Source organism: Suricata suricatta, chromosome 5 (genome assembly GCF_006229205.1).
Source record: "Suricata suricatta isolate VVHF042 chromosome 5, meerkat_22Aug2017_6uvM2_HiC, whole genome shotgun sequence".
NCBI classification, from domain to species: Eukaryota; Metazoa; Chordata; class Mammalia; order Carnivora; family Herpestidae; genus Suricata; species Suricata suricatta.
Genome location: NC_043704.1, coordinates 4851687 through 4871524, shown reverse-complemented (window position 1 = coordinate 4871524; position 19838 = coordinate 4851687). Strand labels below are relative to the sequence as shown.

The 19838-nt window shown below is 62.8% G+C and overlaps 1 protein-coding gene and 2 long non-coding RNA genes across 8 annotated transcripts in view; 2 read left to right on the top strand and 1 right to left on the bottom strand.

Annotated features, from left to right (window-relative positions):
• Positions 1 to 19838, bottom strand: part of PDE9A (phosphodiesterase 9A) — a 96394-nt gene that overhangs the window by 12332 nt on the left and 64224 nt on the right. For 4 of the 6 annotated variants that reach the window (XM_029938907.1, XM_029938912.1, XM_029938911.1 and 1 more), the window contains 12 exons: positions 18797 to 18878; positions 16895 to 16969; positions 13364 to 13450; positions 12336 to 12440; positions 12031 to 12113; positions 10875 to 11031; positions 8557 to 8670; positions 6797 to 6901; positions 5993 to 6121; positions 4825 to 4920; positions 3334 to 3463; positions 1438 to 1868 (listed from right to left, as the gene is read on the bottom strand). In XM_029938907.1, the coding sequence (XP_029794767.1) occupies positions 3350 to 3463; positions 4825 to 4920; positions 5993 to 6121; positions 6797 to 6901; positions 8557 to 8670; positions 10875 to 11031; positions 12031 to 12113; positions 12336 to 12440; positions 13364 to 13450; positions 16895 to 16969; positions 18797 to 18878 (1147 nt within the window). In that variant the 3' untranslated portion in view covers positions 1438 to 1868; positions 3334 to 3349. Of the gene's footprint in view, positions 1 to 1437; positions 1869 to 3333; positions 3464 to 4824; positions 4921 to 5992; positions 6122 to 6796; positions 6902 to 8556; positions 8671 to 10874; positions 11032 to 12030; positions 12114 to 12335; positions 12441 to 13363; positions 13451 to 16894; positions 16970 to 18796; positions 18879 to 19838 lie in introns of those variants that run through there. The other 2 variants (XM_029938908.1, XM_029938909.1) reach the window with 2 other exon arrangements.
• LOC115291440 lies at positions 5875 to 10223 on the top strand. Its single transcript, XR_003908442.1, has 2 exons — positions 5875 to 9334; positions 9476 to 10223. It is a non-coding gene; the product is annotated as an uncharacterized LOC115291440 (long non-coding RNA).
• On the top strand, positions 17700 to 19300 carry LOC115291441. The gene is made up of 3 exons (XR_003908443.1): positions 17700 to 17907; positions 18030 to 18273; positions 19221 to 19300. It is a non-coding gene; the product is annotated as an uncharacterized LOC115291441 (long non-coding RNA).

Sequence of the window (19838 nt, the reverse complement as noted above, 5' to 3'; positions counted from 1 at the left end):
CAGGCGGACATCCCCCCTTGTTCTCACAAGTCCCGCCAGGGCCAGCAGGACCTAGCCCCGCACGGCCCCTCGGACCCCACCTCCCGCCCATCCTGGATGGCACGGGGATCTGCCTCACAGCCTCCTGCCTCCCCGTGTGGCCCATCTGCACAGCCACACCCCAGGCCTGCCGCCTGCGCCCCGCCTTGCCCCCTGCTCGCTCGTCCACCTGGCGGCCCTCACCACACATCCCGAGTTCATAAGCCCTCCACCTGACCTGGCTGCAGGGGCCTCTGGCACGGCGTCGGACCTTTGCTGGGGGAGCAAGTGGAGGGTCCTGGGCAGGAGGCTGGATGGCAGGAGGGGCGGGTGGAGGGTACTGGGCAGTAGGCACACTGGTGGGGGCGGGGGGAGTGTGGGATGGGTGGAGGATACTGGGCAGGAGGCTGCCTCATGGTGGATACAGGTGGAGGGTCCTGGGCAGGAGGCTGGCTGGGGGGCAGAGGGTACTGAGCAGGAGGCTGGCTCGCTGGGGGTGCAGGGTGCACGCAGGCTGAGTTCATGGGGATCGGGGACACCTGCTGGCCCTGTGTGGCGTGTACCCCCCGGCCTATAGCAGGATTAAAATGAAAAACAAGGGGTGCCTGGGTGGCTCAGTCGGTTAAGCATCCGACTTCGGCTCAGGTCATGATCTCACGGTTTGTGGGTTCAAGCCCTACGTCGGGCTCTGTGCTGACACCTCAGAGCCTGGAGCCTGCTTCAGATTCTGTGTCTCCCTCTCTCTCTGACCCTCCCCTGCTTGTGCTGTCTCTCTCTGTCTCTAAAAAATAAATAAAAAACAGGAAAAAAAATGAAAAACAAAACTGCGAAGAGATACAGAACCTGAAGCCCGTTCTTACGGAACCAGATTTCAGAAGTGACAGAAACTGTCACAGCTCAGAGATGAACTATTCAGTGGTGGAGAGCAGTATTCTGGAATCCCCTGGGAGTGAGTGCTCCCAGGGCCTCCTCAGCAGCCGAAGAAATGTCCACAGAGCTCTGGTTAAGTGGTCGGCCTTGCAGGCCAGTTCTTCCGAGAGGGGCCTCTTCTGTCCCAAGCGGGTGCAGAGAAGGGGTCGGAGGCCCTGGGGAGCATCGGGGTGTAGACATGTGCAGCAGGGCCGAGGGCGAGTTGACCACCCACCAGCCAGGGTCGGGTCTCCCTTAACGGGCACAGGGTCCCCACATTGTCCCTGACGCTGGTCCCTCAGACAAAGGCGGGAAGAGAGGACAGCTGTCCTCCCCGAAGACTTGCTGTGTGCAGTCTGCTGACTGAGGTGGATGTTCCCACCTCCCCATAAACGGCCCCGCCCGGGGGCGTGTTCACCCCCACATGTGACCGCACTGCCTCCGGCCCCACCCCTCCCCCCACACGGCCACCAGTGTCCCCTCGCTGCTCACAAACGGGACACACATACATCCTTGTGCACCGGGCACCGCCTGGCGTTTAATTCTGAGCTTACAGGGGAGGCAGCGTCGCCTCACGCCGCGCAGACAGGTCTGCGAGAAGAGCACAGTCCCGTCTCCCCGCGAGAGCACTGGGGCTCTGGGGACCCCCCGAGCAGCCCTGGGATACACAGCACTAGGAAGAAGTACAGTACCCGTTTCCGTATAAGAATATATTATTTAAAAGACCGTTTAAAAATAAAAATTCTGTACAGCATCATGAATTCCATTTTCTTTTTCTTTTTTCTCTTTTTTGGATCGGTGAACAAAACAGTTCTTAGAAAACGTGGTCTCGTGGAGTCCGGCGCTCGGGGTGGACTTCTCCGGAAGGGACTTTTCTCCCAGCATGGACAGCCACCGGTCCAGGAGCACAGCCCGCAGCGGCCCGCCTTCTTCAGGCTCGTCTGCTCGGAAGAGGAAAAAGACGCCTGGTTGAAAATGTCCAAGCCCCAGCAACGATGTCATAGGAGGGCGCGCGGAGGACGTGTAAGAGCCGGACACGTGGCTGCACACATTTAGGTCAAATAAAACCGTTTTGATCCTTCTGAACCATTAAAAACTAGGATGTGATGGAACCACGCAAAGCCAACGTTCCCTGAGCACGTCCGACGGACCGGTGACGGCAGTGTGGTCTCCAGGGCGGGGATTCGGGCTCCGAGGCTCCGAGAGGCCGAGACGCTCGTGTGCGCCACGCAGCTGGCACCTGAGCTGCGCTCGGTGGCCAGGACGCCGAGCGTGTCACTTCCTGCACAGAACAAGACCCGGGGCTCCACCCCCTGCGCCCGGGGGGCGTTGAGCTGAGACTCTGGTGGCCCCTGAGACGTGCATGTGCCGTGACTTCACCACGCGGAGGCCACATCAGCTTGGGATACCTTTGCCCCCGACTAAACGGACAGCGCGGGTGAGGCGCACGGGAAGGTGCTCACGGCCATATAAGGAAACACTTTATTTTCAGAAGCCTTTTAAAAATGTGCTCTTCCTGGGGCGCAGGCGGCTCAGTTGGTTAGGCATCCCACTTGGGCTCAGGTCAAGATCTCAAGGTTCCTGAGTTCGAGTCCCGCATCAGGCTCTGTGCTGACCGCTCGGAGCCTGGAGCTGCTTTGGATTCGGTGTCTCCCTCTCTCTATCCCCCTCCCCTGCTTGTACTCTCTCTCTCAAAAATAAATATTTAAAAATTTTTTTAAATGTGCTTTTCCTTCTAAGTGGCACATCTGCTAATGACTGATTTTTGCCATCAACCCCGGCGTGACCTCCTGCTTCCAGAGCCTCATTCTAAACATTATGTGCGAGGAATGAAAGTCTCATGCTGCTGAAAACCATCTGTCTTTCGGGGTGTCTGGGGGGCTCAGTCGGTTGAGCGTCCAACTCCTGATTTTGGCTCAGGTCAGGATCTCACGGTTCGTGAGTTCAAGCCCTGCATCTGGCTGTGTGCTGACAGCGTGGAGCCTGCTTGGGACTCCCTGTCGCCCTCTCTCTGCCCCTCCCCCACCTGCGTGTGCTCTCACTCTCAAAATAAACATTTAAAACAGTCTTTAAGAAACCGTCAGTCTTGGGGCACCTGGGGGGCTCAGTAGGTTAAGCGTCCGACTCCGGCTCAGGTCACAATCTCGAGGTTCGTGGGTTCGAGCTCCGCGTCGGGCTCTGTGCTGACAGCTCGGAGCCTAGAGCTGCTTCACGTTACTGTTTCCCTCTCTCTCTGCCCCTCCCCCACTTGTTCTATGTCTCTCTCTCTCTCCTCAAAAGTGAATAAATGTTAAAAATTTTTTTAAATAAAAATAAAAGCCCACCAGCCTCCCAGATTCTCTGCGCCACCCTCTGTCCCTCCCCCACACAGGGGGCAGTGCCGCCGGGTCTCAGACTCTGACTCACCAGGCGCCTCGAGTCGTCAATTCAGAAGAGCGTTCTCTTCGCTGTTGCTCACGTCTCTGCTCTTCTCTCTGGACGACGGGGACGACGAGGACGTGTCGGTGCCCCCGGCTGTCGGGCTGTCCGCCTCCCTCTGTAACCAGGACAGAGCGCACAGAAGGCAGTGATCAGGCTCCAGGAGACGGGGAGGACCTGCCTGTCCGCTAACGAGCTTCCTGGTGACCGGAATGCTGGGATGTTCGATGGGGGCAGAGGCCGGTGGCCACGGCTGCTGGGCGCACCCAGCTGCACGCGAGCCCCTGTCCCTTCGGGGCCGCCGTCCGGAGCTGGACGAGAAGCTCGGGGTGACCGCAGGGCCCAGTGCCCTGGAGTAGGGGAGCACAGAGCCCGTCCACCCACTCTTGTTTGGGGTCCTTGCTGGGGGTGGGAAAGTCCCCTCTGGGCAGCAGGCCTGGGACCTTCACACCCATGGCTTGAGTGTGGGCCCTGAGCACCAGGGGGCTCTAACGATCGGGGGCCCCCGCCGGGCACACCTGCTCCCTGTACCACTTTCCCTGGAGTCTCAGGACCTCTCTGGGACCTTGTGGAGAAGGTACCCTACAGGAGACCAGTTGTGGGCCTGGAAGTCACTTCCAGAGCACAGACAACACGCCCAGTGTCCTACACAGAGCAGTTCGGGGGGAGGGGGGTGAGGACAATGCGGGGCGTCTGGGAAACCACTCGGCACTCGGTGGCGCACGGGGGTTCCCAGCAGCGGGGCGGGGGGGGCACCACCACCCGGGAGCCCTGACTGAAGGGAGCGGTGGACGGCACGGGGCGGGGTGGGTGACGCTGGTGGAGGCCAGACCGGGACACTGGAGCGGGGGCGGCGGGGGGCGAGGGGAGGCAGCCCTGGGCGGCTGGACGTCAGGCAGGGGCAGTCTGCGGGGGTCCCCGAAGCACAGGTGCACACGCTGAGGTCCTGGGTGGTCAGACCACACACATGCTATGCCGGGAGCCTCTGCGCCGGCTCTGAGCTCGCAAGCCGGACCCGCCCTGCCACCAGTCCTGTCCTGACAGCGACCTGGGGCCAGACCCTGTCTCCCTGACCCTGAGGGGGCCGAGCCGCCGTGTGTGCAAGCTCCAGGACGCCCTTGCTGGGCCGCTGGGGGCGCCCCCTTCCGCTCCCCCCTCAGTGAGCAAGGTCAGCCCTAGGGCTGGAGGACAGGGACCCACATGGAGCCCGGGCGCTCCTCCGAGCGGGTCTGAGATGCCCAGACGCCCTGGCGCCCCCGACTACAGCGCAGTTGTTGGGGACCGCGTAGCCCCTCCAAGGGGCGCGGGCCGTCAGGTGCAGTTTGGTTCTGTTGAGCACAGAGCTTCCATTCCCGGCTTTGCCTGGGTCTGGACTTCGGGGCGGGGATGGAAACGCGCTGCGGTCCAGAGGGGCCCCCGCAGGGGTGCAGGCTCAGCCTGTCCCCAGGAGGGCTGCGCTTCCTGCCCAGCATCCTATACCTCGTTCACGCAGTCATCTCTTTGCTTCAGCTCCTCATAGTGATCTCGGGACTCCCAGAGGGGCTGCAGCATGAGCTCCTCGACCGCGGGGAAGAGCTGGAGAGACAAGACCCATCCCATCGGTCATCCACGCAGCTGTGAGCGTCCGGGAAGCCAGGGGTCAGTCCCGAACATCTCAGCGGATCAGGCAGCAAGTACCCATCACCCCATGGTGCCCTGGGGTCCCGCCTGCTGACCCCAGGTCTGAGGCCGTTTGGTCCGTGGCTCCTGGAGGCCCCCCACCCACCCCCTGCCCCCCACCTGCGGGTCCTGCTCTGTTTCTGCCCCCCCACTTCACTCCTCCTGCCTGTCCCCCAGTGTCCATCTTCCAAATGCCAGCCTCGCCTCTGGGCTCTGGGCAGCCGCAGGGGTCGGATGAGCCGGGCGGTTCCCGGGGCAGGGTCCTGGCCCTCCGCCCTCGCTCCTGCCACCCCGCCACCCGGCCCACGGAGCCCTGCGCACGCAGCTCTTGGCTCCGTAGCGCCTTCCGTGCCTCCCCAGTCACGTCCCCGTCCCGCTGCAGGAGGGGGCCGGGCCCCATGTGGCAGCGCCACACCCCTGCCCCCACTGGCCATGGCGAAGGCCCAGAAGGCAGGACCACACAGGAAGACCGAGGAAGCTGAGCGAATGGGGTTTAGGGAGGGGCGTGCAAGGTGGCTCTGGGAGGCTGATGGCTGGGAAGCGGCTGAGGCCCCTGACGGGACCGACTCCGAGGTGGTGGGTTAAAGAAAGGGGAGAGCCAGGGGCGGTGGGCCGTCCTGCAAGACGGGAGCCAGGCAGGGTGGGGGCTGTGTGCAAGAGGGCAGCCTTCCCTGTGGTGGGGGCAGTGGGGAGCCATGGAAGGTGCAGGAGAGAGGGGAGACAGTCTCCTTGCCAGAATCATGGATGGCTGCATGCCGGTGGGGTGAGCAGGACACGAGGGTCTTCCAAAGGCAAAGGTGCCCTGGGAGGGGAGGCTGGAAGGCTGGGGGGACCACGTGGGGGGCGAGAGGGTGTTCTGGGTGTGCCAGAGGAGGCAGCCCAGCACACTGGTGGTGTGTGTGTGTGTGTGTGTGTGTGTGTGTGAACGTGTGCATGCATGTGTATTTCTCAATGTGGCATCATCCAGCATGTGGTGAGGGTCACTCACCTTGGTCACCATTTCGAACATCGGGATCAGGACAAACTTGATGAACCCAATTTGGGCCGTGGCTTTAGTCACTTTGTCTCGGTCCATGAAAGGGGCCACGGGGAGGCCTTCCGACTTCTCGCGGTCGCTCTGCGGGGATGCAAGAGACTGAAAGGCTAGAGAGAAACCGCGGACTCTGGGGGGCCCCGAGGGTCACCGGTCTCAGAGGACAGAAGGCGGGTTAATGTGCCGCCGACCAGACTGCTCTGTCTGGGGACCTTAATAGTGACCAGGACAGACGTCGGGAGCTCACGTGCCCACTAGAGCATCCACTGGGCATGCAAGGCTGCGCCATGACCCAGGGCGGAGGGACAGGCCGGGCCGGTGACGCCCCTGCCTTCTCCTGGGGGGGGGGGGTCCACCACACTGCCGTCGCGAGCGCCTTCCTGGCCCTAACGGCATCCCCCGCATGGGCTGGCCTGGTGTCCTGTCTGAGGGCCTCCCCAGGTCTCGAAATGCAGGCCAACCTGCTCCATGCCACCTGCCCCAGGGAGCCGCCCCTCCAGCCTCTGCTTTCCTCCCTCTGCTTCTGACCGCCCCCTCTGGCTGCTCCTTCATGGTCCTAGGTGGCACCTGTTAGCGTCACTTTTCCAGGCTATCCCTGCTTTTCATGTGTCACCTGCTTATCTTGGATGTGCACCTGCCGTGAGGCTTCCCGGAGGCTGGAGACACCGTCCATCCCGTCCCCTAGTCCCTGGGCCTCATGCATCCCCCTTCGAACATGGGACCCTTCAAGGGGGTCTGGTGGCTTTGGGACACTCTTACCTGCATGAAATATTCCTCTAACAGGCAGTCCACCCACGGTTCCGCCACTTCCATCGGACGCACCTCGTTGGAGATATCACAGCATTTTATCAAAATCATCTTCAGCTGGAGGAGAGAGGAGGGCTCAGGCAGCGGGGCCGGGGCACGTCCCCTGCCGCTGTTTGGGTCTGGGTTTCGTCCTCCCGGGGACTGGCCCTCCGAGCCCGGTGAGGTTTGGGCGCCCAGCGGGCATGTAAGCAGACCGGCCAGGTCTGAGACCCGGCCAGAGCATTTGCACCTGAGCCTGAGGGCGAGTGCCTTCAGGGCCAGCCCTCGACCGTCCCTGGGAATCACCGCTGTCCGGGGCCCAAGTGCAGGCCAGCACTTGGCGTGGACCTGACTCAGCAGGAAGTGCACTTGGGCACAGCAGCTCGGGCTGTGGGCCCTGAATGCGCCTGACCTCCTGGGAGGAGCAGGTGGGAGACGTCCGTGGCAAGGCTGAACTTGGGGTGACTCGGCTGCCCTTCTCCCTGTAACCTGGCCGCCACCCTTCCTGAGGAATCCCTGGGAATGGACCCCGGCCTTCCTGGTGTCTGCTCTGCCAGCTCCAGAGCGCAGGCCATCACAGGCTGGCACAGAGCATGGCACAGGCTGGGCACCCTTGGGCCCTCAAGCCCAGCCTCGCGGAGCACGTCAGTGTCAGGCCTCTTCTTGGGCGCCCGGGCTGAGGCCCTTGAATCCGTTTTGACCCAGAGCTTCTCCGCTCTTGGGCCCTCCCTCCACCGCCCCTGCACCTCCCCCAGCCCCTCCCTGCGTACAGAAGCGGGAGATTCTGGGGCTCCTCGGCCCGGGCACGAGCCTCTGGGCTGCGCTACGGGCTGCCCCTCGCCCAGTGTGGAGGTGGGTGGAACTCCGGGGACCCTGCCCCTCCCCCGTGCTTGGACGGTTGAAGTGAGGGAGTGGAGGGGACATCGTCACCCTGTGCGGCTCACGTCTTGTCACCGGCATCTGGCCTCCTGCCCCCAAGGGTCTTTCCTCATGTTTCAGAGGGAAAGCGGAAGGACAAAGTGCCCAGTCTACTGGCCCCTCCGTCTCCCGACACCCCGTCCTCGCCCTGCCGTAGGGGCAGGCGGCACCTCCCACACCCGCTGGCTTTTCGGGAGCAGGGACTTGGCTCCTATGTGACCCCGTCCCTGAGCGCTCAGTCCCCACGAAGCCGTGGGAGGCCCTGGCTCCAGGGGGCACTTTCTCCTGCTGTGTAACTCCGCAGAGTGCGAGGTCCTCCCCACACACCTCGGGGGCTGGCTAGGATGCGGTCTTGGGGACCTGGTGGTCAGAGGGGCAGCCAGACCTCAGAGGGCTTCCTTGTTGATCGGTTTCCAGGGACAGAAAGTGACCATCGGTTTTAGAGAGAGAGAGAAGGCCAGGAAGCAGGCCCCACGCCCAGACAAGGCTCAGCCTCGCCCCTTCCTCTGAAGATGGGGGAGGATGTTTCCATGTTTCTCTCACAAAGGGCGGGCACGGTGCAGACAGAGGGGGGCCCTCCTCGTGGTGAAGCGCCCTCCCCTTCCCTGCACAGCTGGCCCACTCTCAGAGGGCTGGGCCTGGAGGGGTGCCACGGCCAGAGGCGGGGGTCCTGTGGGTCCCTGGGCCGCCCTGCGCCCGCTCTCGGGACCCCTCGCTCCAGGGCAAGGTCAGGGTTCTGGTGTCGGGGTGTCACGTCTGGGCTGGCGCAGGGGTGCGTGCGCCCGCCTCCAGAGCAGGGGGAGCAGGCTACTCACAAGGGTCACGTGCTCCTCGTTGCTGTAGTCAAAATTCTCCATTTTTTCTTTGAAAGAATCCATAATCTCTGCGTGTCTTGCCATGTCGGTGGCTAAAATCAGAGTGATCATCCCCTGGAAAGTGAGAGCAAAGCGTCAGCCCCGGCCGTGAGCCCAGCAGGACCCAGTGAGTCCCCAGCCCTCCCCGGGGTCCTGGGCCAGCGCGTCGGGTGCTCTGGGCGTCTCTGTCCTCGTCTGTCGGAGGACGGTACTCCCTCTCAGTTCAGGAGTCCAGCCCACACGGTCCCTGTCACATCCTGCTGCTGCAGGGCAGTGACCAACTTTCTGGGAGTCCTTTGTTCCCTGTCGTCTGTCTGTACGTGGCTGCACGCTGTGCTGGGGTGGTCGAAGTCAGGTTGTGTCTGACAGCGTCATTCCGCTAACACATTTGTAAATGAGGATGCGGTGGTTTCCTGGCTACAAATATCTTAGTTCCTTGTCCAGCAAATACTCGTTTAAGAAGCAGCAGAAATCAAAGCCGTGGCCGTCCGTCTGTTCCTGAAACGTTTACGAGACGCCCTGTGCGCGGCGTGCCTCTGCCCCGGCATCGGCCACACCAGTCACCCCTGGGCGTCTGGGAGGGGCGCCGCCGGCAGTTTGAATTTCTGTGTGTCGTGAAGGGTCCCCTCCTGTGATGAGTTATCCTTACAAATACTCGACGACCAAATATTATGAAGAATCGGGCTGAACGATTTCACAGTCAGCAAGTCTCATGTTTGACGTTGGTCAAGTGTTGGAGGTGGGGCGGGCCTCCTGCGTCCCCATGGCGGGCGTGGCGTGAGGGAGGCGGGTCCCCTCCCTGGGGATGCTGCTCTGGCCGCTCCCGGGGGGCAGGGGGGCAGGGCACGCACGAAGGGAACCCGCTGCTCTGCTTCTCCAGGTCAGTCCCTGCAGGACCTCCTCACTGCAGCCGTCGGGGCCTCTCCACGACTCGCCCCTTCTCGCGCTGATGCAGAGGAAGACGCGTCAGGGCTCATCCCAACAGCTCCTGGCGCCCCGGCTGGTGTCTCCAGAGCATGGACGAGAGGCTGGGAAGCCCGTGGATAAAGGGGACGGTAGCTGAACTGGGAATCGGTGACTCGGTGGGGACCGTCCTTCAGCACCGGCCTCGGCTCTGATGGAGAACAACGTTCTCTGATGAAGGCCAGCCCCTCGGACTCCAGGAGGGAGAGCCCGGTCCCGCGTCTCTATCCAGTGCGCCTTGAAGCGAGGCCGCGGCCCCGGGTGGACAAGGCTGTCATCCATAGCACCACGAAGGTGGCTCCCTGCACGTGTGTCCTGAGGCTGCCGCACAAGTGTCACCCATCAGGTGACGGGGAACCCCAGGGGCACCCTCTCCATTCCGGAGGCCATAAGTCTGAAGGCTCCAGGAAACCGTCCCTCCTGACTTTTCCCGTCTGTGGCCCCGGGCGCTCCTTGACTTGGGCCCATGTCACTCCAGCCTCTGCCTCCGTCCTTACGGGACTTTCTCCTCCGAGTGTCTGTCTCCCCCTGGGTCTCTTCTAAGGACACCTGTCACTGGGGTTAGGCCCACCTGGACATCACCGATAATCTCACACAGATTCTCACTTAGTCACCCGGGCAAAGGTTCTTTTAAATAAAGTCACACACACAAGGTTCTGGGGTTAGCAAGTGAACATACAGTTTTTTTTCCAGAATGGGACTACCATTCAACCCATACGCTCCTCTAAGAGATCCTTCTGGTATCTTCCCTCCCCTGAAAACATCAGAGGGTGGTGCCGGGAGCTGTGCTCCATGGGGCCGTCCGTGTGGGAAGGGTGTCATTTCCTGCCAGGTGGACCTCTGTCTCAGGACAGGAGGCAACAGAGGCCTCCCCGGGGTTTCTCATGTTAAGTGGGCGGTGGGGCTGACCTGGTCAGGGTGGGGCAGGGGGAGGCAGCTGCGGGGCAGGGGAAACAGTCTGCTAGGTTGGACGCAGCAGGTGCGTCTGCCCAGGGCCTGCACGTACACACGGCGCACCTCACCCCTGTAACCCCCACTGTCCCAGGCTGCGAGCTGGAGAAAGGACAGATCTTAAAGGCTTCAGTGAAATAGTGGGTGTGAAATGCAGGTCGGTGGGTCCCTGGTGTATATGCCGAGGGCACGCCTCTCCTTGGAATGCCACTGGCCTTGGTGGGGGAGGAGGGGGTGGTCCCCCAGGACCCCTGCTGGGACCAGGGGCTTCTGGGACCTCTGCCCCTGGAGGGAGGGGCTCTACTCCGTGGCTGTGTTCACCCCTCCCCCAGCTCTGCAGTCCGAGGGCCCTGGCCCCCGCCCACCTGTCTGATCTGCTTGAAGCCCTCCGGCTGCACGTTGGCGAAGATGTTGCACTCGGGCTGGGCGAGGATCTGAAAGGCCACGGCACAGTGGTGGTTCTCCAGGGGCGAGATGTCGTTGTATCGGACGGCCAGCTCCGTGCGCGCATTGACCTGGTACCTGGCGTGGCGGGAGAGAGCGAGCGGGGCCTCGGGGACCTGCCCTGGGACGAGGTGGCGCCCGCGGAGGCTGGAGGCGAGCCGGGCCTTGCTCCTCGGGGCTCTCCTGACCCTGCGGCCCCTTCAACTGGACGCCCTCGGGGTTTACAGCCCCGCCAGAGAGACCCCACCAGCCCCTCCCAGTCATGCTGGCCTGATGGGGACCGGGCCTTCCGTTTCGCAAACATCCCCGGGATGAGCAAAAGGCAGACGTTCGGGAGAAGAACCAAGACGGTTCTGAGGTCAGGGTAGGACCCCCTTTGCTGGCCTGCGCTTTGCACACCATCCTGAGTGTGAATGAGGGGAGGGACCCAGGTGGCGGCCTCGCGTGAGGAACAAGACGTCCATGCCATGGACCCCACCCCGGTCAGATGGAGGCCCGCCACCAAAACCGCCGGAGAGTTCCGGCCACGTGGGACCTCACTGCGGAGACACATCCGATAGAAGGCACAGGTGCATCACGCTGGACGCAAACCAGCGCCCCTCGGCCGGGACCCGGTGGTCAGTGGGTGGACTCTGTGTCTCTGCCCCCGCCCTAGAGTGGGGAGTGGAGCGCCGCTGCGCCCAAGCTCGGCCCGTCCTCCCGGTCCCACGGCCTGCGGCAGACGCCTCCCCACCCCTGCTCGCCCTCAGTCCTATTCTCTGCCTTGTCGCCGCTGGAAGCAGGTGGGGAGTGAGATCCAGAGAACAGGCATCATGTGCGGGCCCTGCTCCTGCCTTGGGTTGGGGGGTCCCCCCCCACCGAAGGGTCTGCCCCGGGAGGCCCAAGGCCTGGTCAGAGTCCCAGAGTGGGAGCTGTGTCCTAAGCAGCTGAGCGGGGGGCGGCGGGGGTGGGAGGGCTGGTGAGTGTTGGCTGCAGCTCCAACTCAGAACTGGTCTGCGGGGGGAAGCGGAAAAGGTCACGTCTGACAGCAGAGAGCCCTTGAGAAGGAAGAAACGAGAGGGGAAACCATCCACGTACGTGTTGTTGTACCCCGGGTGGTCCAAATCGTGGCAGATGGCCGCCGTCATTAGAATCAAGATGTCCATTTGGGAAAACTTCTCCTGGATGAGAGAGGAGGTGGGAGGGGCTGAGGAGGGGCCGGACTGGGGGGGGGGTACCGGTGGGGGGAGGGGAGGGCGCGGGTGGGGGAGGCCCCCGCAGCTGGCCCGGGGGAGGCCGGCGCGCACCAGCTGGTCGCACAGAGCAGCAGGCGAGCCCGAGGACAAGGGGCGAGGGGGCTTCCGGGTGGGGGGGTGCGCCCGGAAGGAGCCCGCGAGGCACACCTGCAGCCCGCAGAGCCAGATCATGCTGTACATCATCTGGGCCACGCAGAAGCCGTGCCGGAAGTTGTGGAAAGGGTTGGTCCTGTAGTTGTCGTGCACGCAGCGCTGCAGAGACAGGTCCCGGCTGCCCGCGCTGCTGGCGCCCTGCTGCCCCCGCCGCTCGTCCCCATGCCCGCCCCCGCTGCCCCTGATGCCCACGCTGCCCGTCCCCTCTGTCCCCTCTGCCCACAATCCCCCCGATGCCAGCCCCTGCTGCCCACTGCCCGCCCATGTGGCCCATGATGCCAGTCCCGCTGCCTCTGCTGCCCCCACTGCCTCCACTGCCCGCCCCCTCTGCCCACCGCCCCCACTGCTAGTGTTTCGGTGCTCTCCTGTCATCCTTGGCCGACCCTGAGGCCAGCTGTGCTCCTGTGCATGCTGGCGGCAAGGACAAGGTGGCCCAGGGGGCCCAAGGACGTCCCACAGGCCACCCTGCGCCTCGAAGGGCAGGTGGGAACAGGCTTCTGCCTGGGCTTAGGGACTGAGCTCTGTGGGGCTGCGTGGGGACAGGAAGCCAGGGGAAGGGCCGGGGGTTATGGGAGGGGCTCTGGGTCCTGGTCACCATCACACCTTTCCATGTTTTCCTATTTAACATTTAAGCTTTTACTACTTGGTTCCAAGCAATATTTCATTTAAAAAAATCTATTGCTAAACACACACGTACCTCCTACACACATTCACACACAGGTGCACATACATGCACACGTGTGTGCACATACCCACACCCCCCAATAACACACACACCTGCACACGACCCTCACAGACTGCCACACCGGCCCCTCCCTGGTTCTTACTCTGTTCTCGCTCCCCAGAGCAGGGGTGCAGGGGACTGAGTGCTCTGGCAGGGCTCAGACTGACACCGGCCACCTGTCCTCACCAGTCTCTCCAGGGAAGGTCGCCTCGTCCAGCCGGGAAGGTGCCCGGCCGGTCTGCCCCCGAGTAACCGGAAGGCGCTGTGACCGCGAGGGTGGCGAGGGGCCCGCACTCACCAGCCATCTCCTGAGCGTGACCGGGTGGATGGAGAAGCTTTGGACCAGGCCCAGGTCATGGTACATGTGCTCCAAGCAGCTCAGCATCTGGAGGGACGGGGGCACAAGGTGACCAGAGGCACAGATGAGCGAGCCGGGCACTGCCCCTCCGGCACCCTGGGAGATGCGTGCAGGGCTGGCTGGAACCTCTCCAGGCCTGTGCTTAGCAGATGCGCTTCCCCCTCCCGAGGCCCTGAGGGAAAAGCCGCGTTGACTGGGTCTCAGGACCCCTAGGAGGGGTGTGGGGGCTTCGAGGAGCAGTCGGGGTCAAAAGTCAATGGAATTCCATGAGAAGGGGCAGCGATCCGGTGAGAGGGAGCACCCCCAGACGACTGTTGGCAGTGACCCTGTGACCTGGGCACACGAGACACCGCCTCCAGATCCGCATCCCAGGCCGCGGCACGGTCCACCGGACGCAGACCCCGGAGCGGGTGTGGGCGCAGACCCTGGGGCCTGAGCCTTGCCGGCCTGCGTCCCACGTGCGCTCCGTTTCGCCCTTCGGGGGCCCCGGGGACCGCGCACACCTGTGAATGTGTTAGTCACTGGGTCTGCCAGCTGAGCTCCCTGCCCGACTTCACTGAGCTGCCTTCTACAGAAACCTTGGGTTGGGGGTGGGAGCAGATCTGTTTTCAGCCCCGAAGAGGGTTTGCTGTCAGTGCTGCGATCTATTTAAATACAGCTCAGGGCTTAGGAGCTCGTTACGCCGGGAGGAAAGATGGAGGGACTCTTACAAACGGGAATCTGAGGAAGCGGCCCTGCTCTCTGGGACGCGGTCTCCCAGGGTGACGGGAGACGCGCAGGGCAGGCATCTCTAGGCATCGCCTGGCGGCCTGGGTGTGACGCCTGCGCCCGGCCTGCTTCCCCTCTGCAGCCACCTGCGGCCTGCACGGCCCGCTCCCTGCTTCTCCGGTCACGGTGTGACCACATCCTCCCGAATGGGTGTGTTTTGGACTGAGCTGTGGCCCCCAAATCAACGTACAGAAGGTCTACACCCCTGCGTGACTGTGCCGAAAGCAGGCCTTTAGAGAGGTCGTCGAGGTTAAACAAGGTCACTGGGGTGGCTCTGATCCACCGAGACCTGCATCCCTGCGAGGGGACCGGGACACAGACAGGCACAGAGGGACGGCCTCGTGGGGACGTGGGAGACACCAGCCCCGCCCACGCCTGGATCTGGGACCTGCATCCCTGGGATGCGAGCGACCACATCTTGGCCTGTGGTTTGCTTTGTGGCGGCCAGAGCTAACCCAGGGCAGGCCGCCCCAAATCCACCTTCCTGGTTACACGGTCGTCAGACAGCCAGGTGCACTTCTGCATGTCCAACCCTGTCACCAGAGAGTCCACGCTACGGGTGCGGAAGGAACGCCCTGGGGCACAGACCCGTGGCATTGCAAAGAGTTCAGTTAGAGAATGGACACCACCCAGATGCGGGCCCTTGTGGGAGCTTGGAGTGTCACAGACGGGACGTCCTTGAAACGGACCACACACCCGTCTCCCGGAGGAGACAGTATGGATGTAGACGGGACCATGTTCAGGCTGGCAGGTGTTGGAAACGGGAGAGCGGTAGGGGTGCGGGGTCCGGTGCGGGGCCGGGTGGGCTGGCGCCCAGGCAGCCAGCTACCCCCGACCCAATGCCAGCCCTCAGGGCCAGGGCGCTGTGGCCCAACACCCTTCCCCACACATGGCCCTACAGGCCCAACCAGCCACAGCGTTCGCAATGAAATCCGAGTCAATACTTGGAGGTGATCAGCACCAAGACCATCTGGTACCGCTGGTGACGCCGCAGCAGCTCGGGAGCAGGAGGGACGTGTCTGTGCATCTGCTCCTGGGTCAGCAGCCTCGGGCGCCGGGCGGATCCCGGCCCGGGAGCTGCAGGTGGTGGGGGTGAGCGGGGCCCTGCAGCCTGCAAGCCCGAGCTCCGGGGTGGGGCTGGACTCCACTCTTCTGCAGCCCTGGGAAGGTCCTCAGCAGGTGAGCTGGGGGGCATGGGGCCGGGGAAGCCATTTCCTCCAGCTGCTTTGTGATCGGAGGACCCTGGCTGGGCCCCGACGTGCTTGGCACAGCGATACTCCCATTGGGAGGGAGAGAGGTGAACCCCCTACCGAGGGCTTGATATTTGAGGGCACCCAGATGCAATTTTGGGGGGCCTTTGCTGCCCACAGTCCAATATTCGTGGCATCCCCAGGTTTGCCAGAGGCCGGGGCTCCTGTCTGTGGGCCTCTCTGGCTTCCGGGGGAAAGCCCGGAGCCCCTGCCCCGGGGCTGAGGTGTGCTGGGGGAAGGGCTCCTGCGCGGGTGCACGTTCTCTCCCCCGGCCTGACGCAGCTAGGCACGCAGGCGGCCTTCCCGTCGTGGGTGCGGGAATCCTGCAAGCTCCCCACGAGGCGGCGTGACCCCCATGGCCCCCGGGAGCCCTGTGCTCCGCGAGGTTCCATGGGAGACGGAGCCAGAACTGGCAGCAAGCGCCCATTTCCATGGAGGGACTTGGCCGTCAAGGGCTCTGGGTCTGCACGCCACACCACCCTGCCGAGTTCGCTGGCCGGCGCACGGGCCTGGCCAGACTGGGCTCCTGTTCACACCTCGGTCCTAACGCTTGTCTTCAAAGATCTACCTCCTGTTTCCTGGTCACACCGCCTCCCACCCGCCCGGTCACTGCCGGTCACGCACCGACCTCGCGGGTGAGGCCAGCCTCCGGCCCCTCAGAGCCCACGCTCCAGTCCTGCCCGCCTCTCCGGGGCTGGGTGAACTGGGGCATGCATGTCATCTGGTTCCGTGTTGGCTGTGGGATGACCCCGGGGACCTGGGCCAGTGCGTGGTGGGGCAGAGGCCTCCCCTGTGCCGGGACTCGGCAAGGACAATGGCAGGAGAGTCCAGGCGCTGGTGACACGGACGGCGCCTGCTCGGGGCACAAAGCCCGCGGTTCCCGCAGCAGCGGACCTGCCGTCCAAGCGCGAGCTTGCTGGGCACGGCCGGTCGGCACGTCTCTGCCGCCAGAACGCTGGAGAGTCTGTCTGCCGATCTGGGGGGCCTGGCCTGGTGTCCGGGATGAGGGGCTTCTGTTTTCTTGGGGCTCACAAAGGGAGGGGCCTAACTGACATCATGAGACCAAACAAGTCTCCATTGTAGTGCTTCCTCGGCGACAGGGAAAACGGAAGGATCCGAGTCGCTGCACAGAGGGACCCGTCCGAGTGGCGCGCCCCGCTCCTCTGGAGGGCAGCCGCCCCGGGGGTGTGCTTGGGGGGTGGGGAGCCAGCGGCGCCTGGGCCCAGCCCTCCTGCCCTTGACCGCCCGCGCCTCTGCTCTGACACCCGCTTCCTGAGTCCTGTGTCTGGGGCCCTCCTGGGGCCCTCCTGGGCCCGCCCAGAGTCCGTTTGGAATAAAACCTGGAGAATCATGTTAAAAAACTAAGAAAACCAGGCAGGAGGCGCCACAGCGGAGGAAGGGATGGGCGGCCCTGGCAGGACCCATGACGCTGGCACCGGGGCCCCTCACTCACCTCGTTGGGCTCCCAGAGCCAGACGTCAAAGGTGGGTTTCCGCAGGGCCTCGATGGTCTCCGGAGAGAGCAGGTACTGGAAAGGACGGAGGCCGGTCAGCCTCGGGGCGAGACAGAGGCTGCCGGCTGCACGGGGCGGGGGGAGGTCTGCCCGCCTCCTGTCCCCGTTCAAGGACACCTGTGCCCACACTCCAAGGTCATGTTCTCCCAGAATCCCGGGAGGCCCAGCCTCGGGCAGAGAGCCCGTCAGCGGCTGCCGGGGGCAGGGCTCGGGCACCAGGAGGCCGCGGGGTGGCTGCAGATCACCTAAGGTTTGCCAAATTCACAGAGTTCTGCACCCACACGAGGGAAACGTCCCGGTGTGTAAATTACCTCTCGATAGACCTGACTTAGAAAATACCATAAAGTGAAGTCAAGGTTAAACGGCACACATTCACACCCTGGCTAAGCAGCCCTTCGGAGTTTGTTTTGAGGCAGCCTGTCCCTGCTTTGGCTGCACACCAACGCAGCACGGCTTGCGGGTGTGGACATGGGTGTGGACGGGACGCCAGAGCCTGGGTCAAGCTGTCGTGGAGACAGAGGCTGTGACTTCAGACGAAGACCATCACCGGTCTCCAGGATTAGATATAACTTCGCCCTAGGTCCTTTTTTTTTCAATGCTTATTCATTTTTGAGAGAGACAGAGAGAGACATAGGACAAGAGGGGCAGAGAGAGAGAGACACAGAATCTGAAGCAGCTCCAGGCTCCGAGCTGTCAGCACAGAGCCCGACGCGGGGCTCAAATCCACGAACCGTGAGATCATGACCTGAGCTAAAGTCGGATGCTCAGCCCACTGGGTCCCCAGGTGCCCTGGTTTGTCTGGTTTTTGAAGGGAGCTGCTAGGGAGGAAAGACGCCTCTCAGTGTCGCCATCGGCCGGGCCTCATGACTTCCTGGGGCAGGACCGGGAGAGACGTGGGTCACATCTCCCGTGGGAAGAGGCACTAGCGTCCACCTGAAAACCTCGGACTACAGGTCACTCTTCGTTTGGGGAGTCCCTTGAGGGCAGTTCCAGAAGGCCCTGTCCCTGCAGGGATGGGGGTGGAGGGGTTGCCTGACGCCGGACCCCCGACACCTGTCTCCGCACCGGCACGCAGACGCCTGAGTCCTAGCGCCGGAGCGTGTGCACAGTCAGTCGGCCAGGACTCTGCCAACTCAGCTGAAGGGACTGTGGAGACGGTCAGTGACGTCACAGGACGCTTCTCTGTGGTTGATTGAAGACCCCCCCCACCCCTCACGGGCACTCTCCCGTAAGGAGAGATCTTCAGAGACGAGAGAGCAAAGCTTCTCATAGGAACTACATATTGTTCGGGCTGGGAGAGCCAACGAGGTGGATCTGAGGTAAGTTAGTTAAAAATTAAAGCTCCGGGGGCACCTGGGGGGCTCACTCAGTTGAGTGTCCGACTTCAGCTTGGGTCATGATCTCACGGTTTGTGGGTTTGAGCCCTGCGTCCAATTCTGTGCTGACCGCTCAGAGCCTGAAGCCTGTCTTCAGATTCTGTGTCTCCCTCTCTCTCTGCCCCTCCCCTGATCACGCTGTCTCTCTCTGTCTCTCCTTCTCTCAAAAATAAGTAAACATTAAAAAAATTAAAAAAGATTAAAGCTCCTTGCAGGAACATGTGAGTGCAGACATGTTCGCCTCATTGGTGACTGGCGGACAGCGGCGAGGGGCATGGGCGCCCGGGGAAAGGCTGTCCCTCCCCGCTGCCACCAGCCCGGCCTCACACACAGACGACAAGCACAAGAGCACGGAGCCCGAGGACAGCAGGGGCGGCGGGAGCGGGGTGTGCACAGGTGCAGACAGAGGGGGCCTGGCCGGCACATCCGGGGGCGTGGTCCCCTCGGAGCCAGGGTCTCCTCTCACCTTGGGATAAGTGGGGACATCCCGCCGGGGCACCAGCTTCTTGCCGTTATGCACGGAACTGTACTTGCAGGGACAGCTGGTCCTAAAGGGGGAAAGACGGGGTTAGCTCAGACAGAGGGGTCCACGGGCACCTCAGAGCGACCCCAACCCCAACGCCACTGACCCCTCGCCTTCCTTGTGCCGGGACAGGAGGTTCTAATCGGCGACATCTCCTTGCTAGCCCCTCGGGGACCCCGCCCGGCCCTCCCGAGATCACTGGGCTCTCCGTGAACACCGCAGCTTCATTTAGACTGGTCCTAGTCTCTCTTAATGATGCAAGCGCAACACTTCTATTCTAGAAGATTCAGACAAGGAGGTAGGTAAGGAGTAAAAAGGAAAAGCCAGCCCCCTCGCCACTCACTTTACCTATTTCTTTCCTCTAAAGCTCACACCCTGGAAATGCCTTCAGTTACATTTGGAGTATCCTTCTGGAATTTTCTACGCCTGGACACACAGAGATAAGGCCTTGTATTTTTTTTTTTTTAACACAAATGGAATTGTACCAAACTCGCTCGTTTGCAACTTGTGTTTTTTCCACCTCACGTATCACACGCTCACCGCCTCCACCTCACACGTCACATTCACTGCACGAGGAAGCCCGTGGAGCTGGGCTTCAGCACAGGCGCATCCTTGCCCCGAGCTCCTGGACGCGGCCGGGGCACCGAGCCGGGCTCCCAGTCAGACTGCAGGGCGCTTCCGGTCCCCCCCCCACCCCGCCCACCTATGTGAGAGGTGCATCTGCTTTCCAACTCAGTTCTCCTGCGTTCCTCAGCATCGGGGTGCACTCTGTGTGCATCAGAGCATGACACACGGTGTCCCCGAGGTCAGAGGAGGGCCCGCAGGCCTGGCCGTCCGGGGCTGCGTGCGGCCCCCTCCCCGCCTTCTCGGAAGCGAACACGCTCTCTGTCCTCAAACTCCACAAACTTTGTCAATAAAGCCCCACCTTCTGGGAGTGCAATTTACTTCCATAGAGTGAGAGCCGCAGAGAATCGCGTCCATTAAG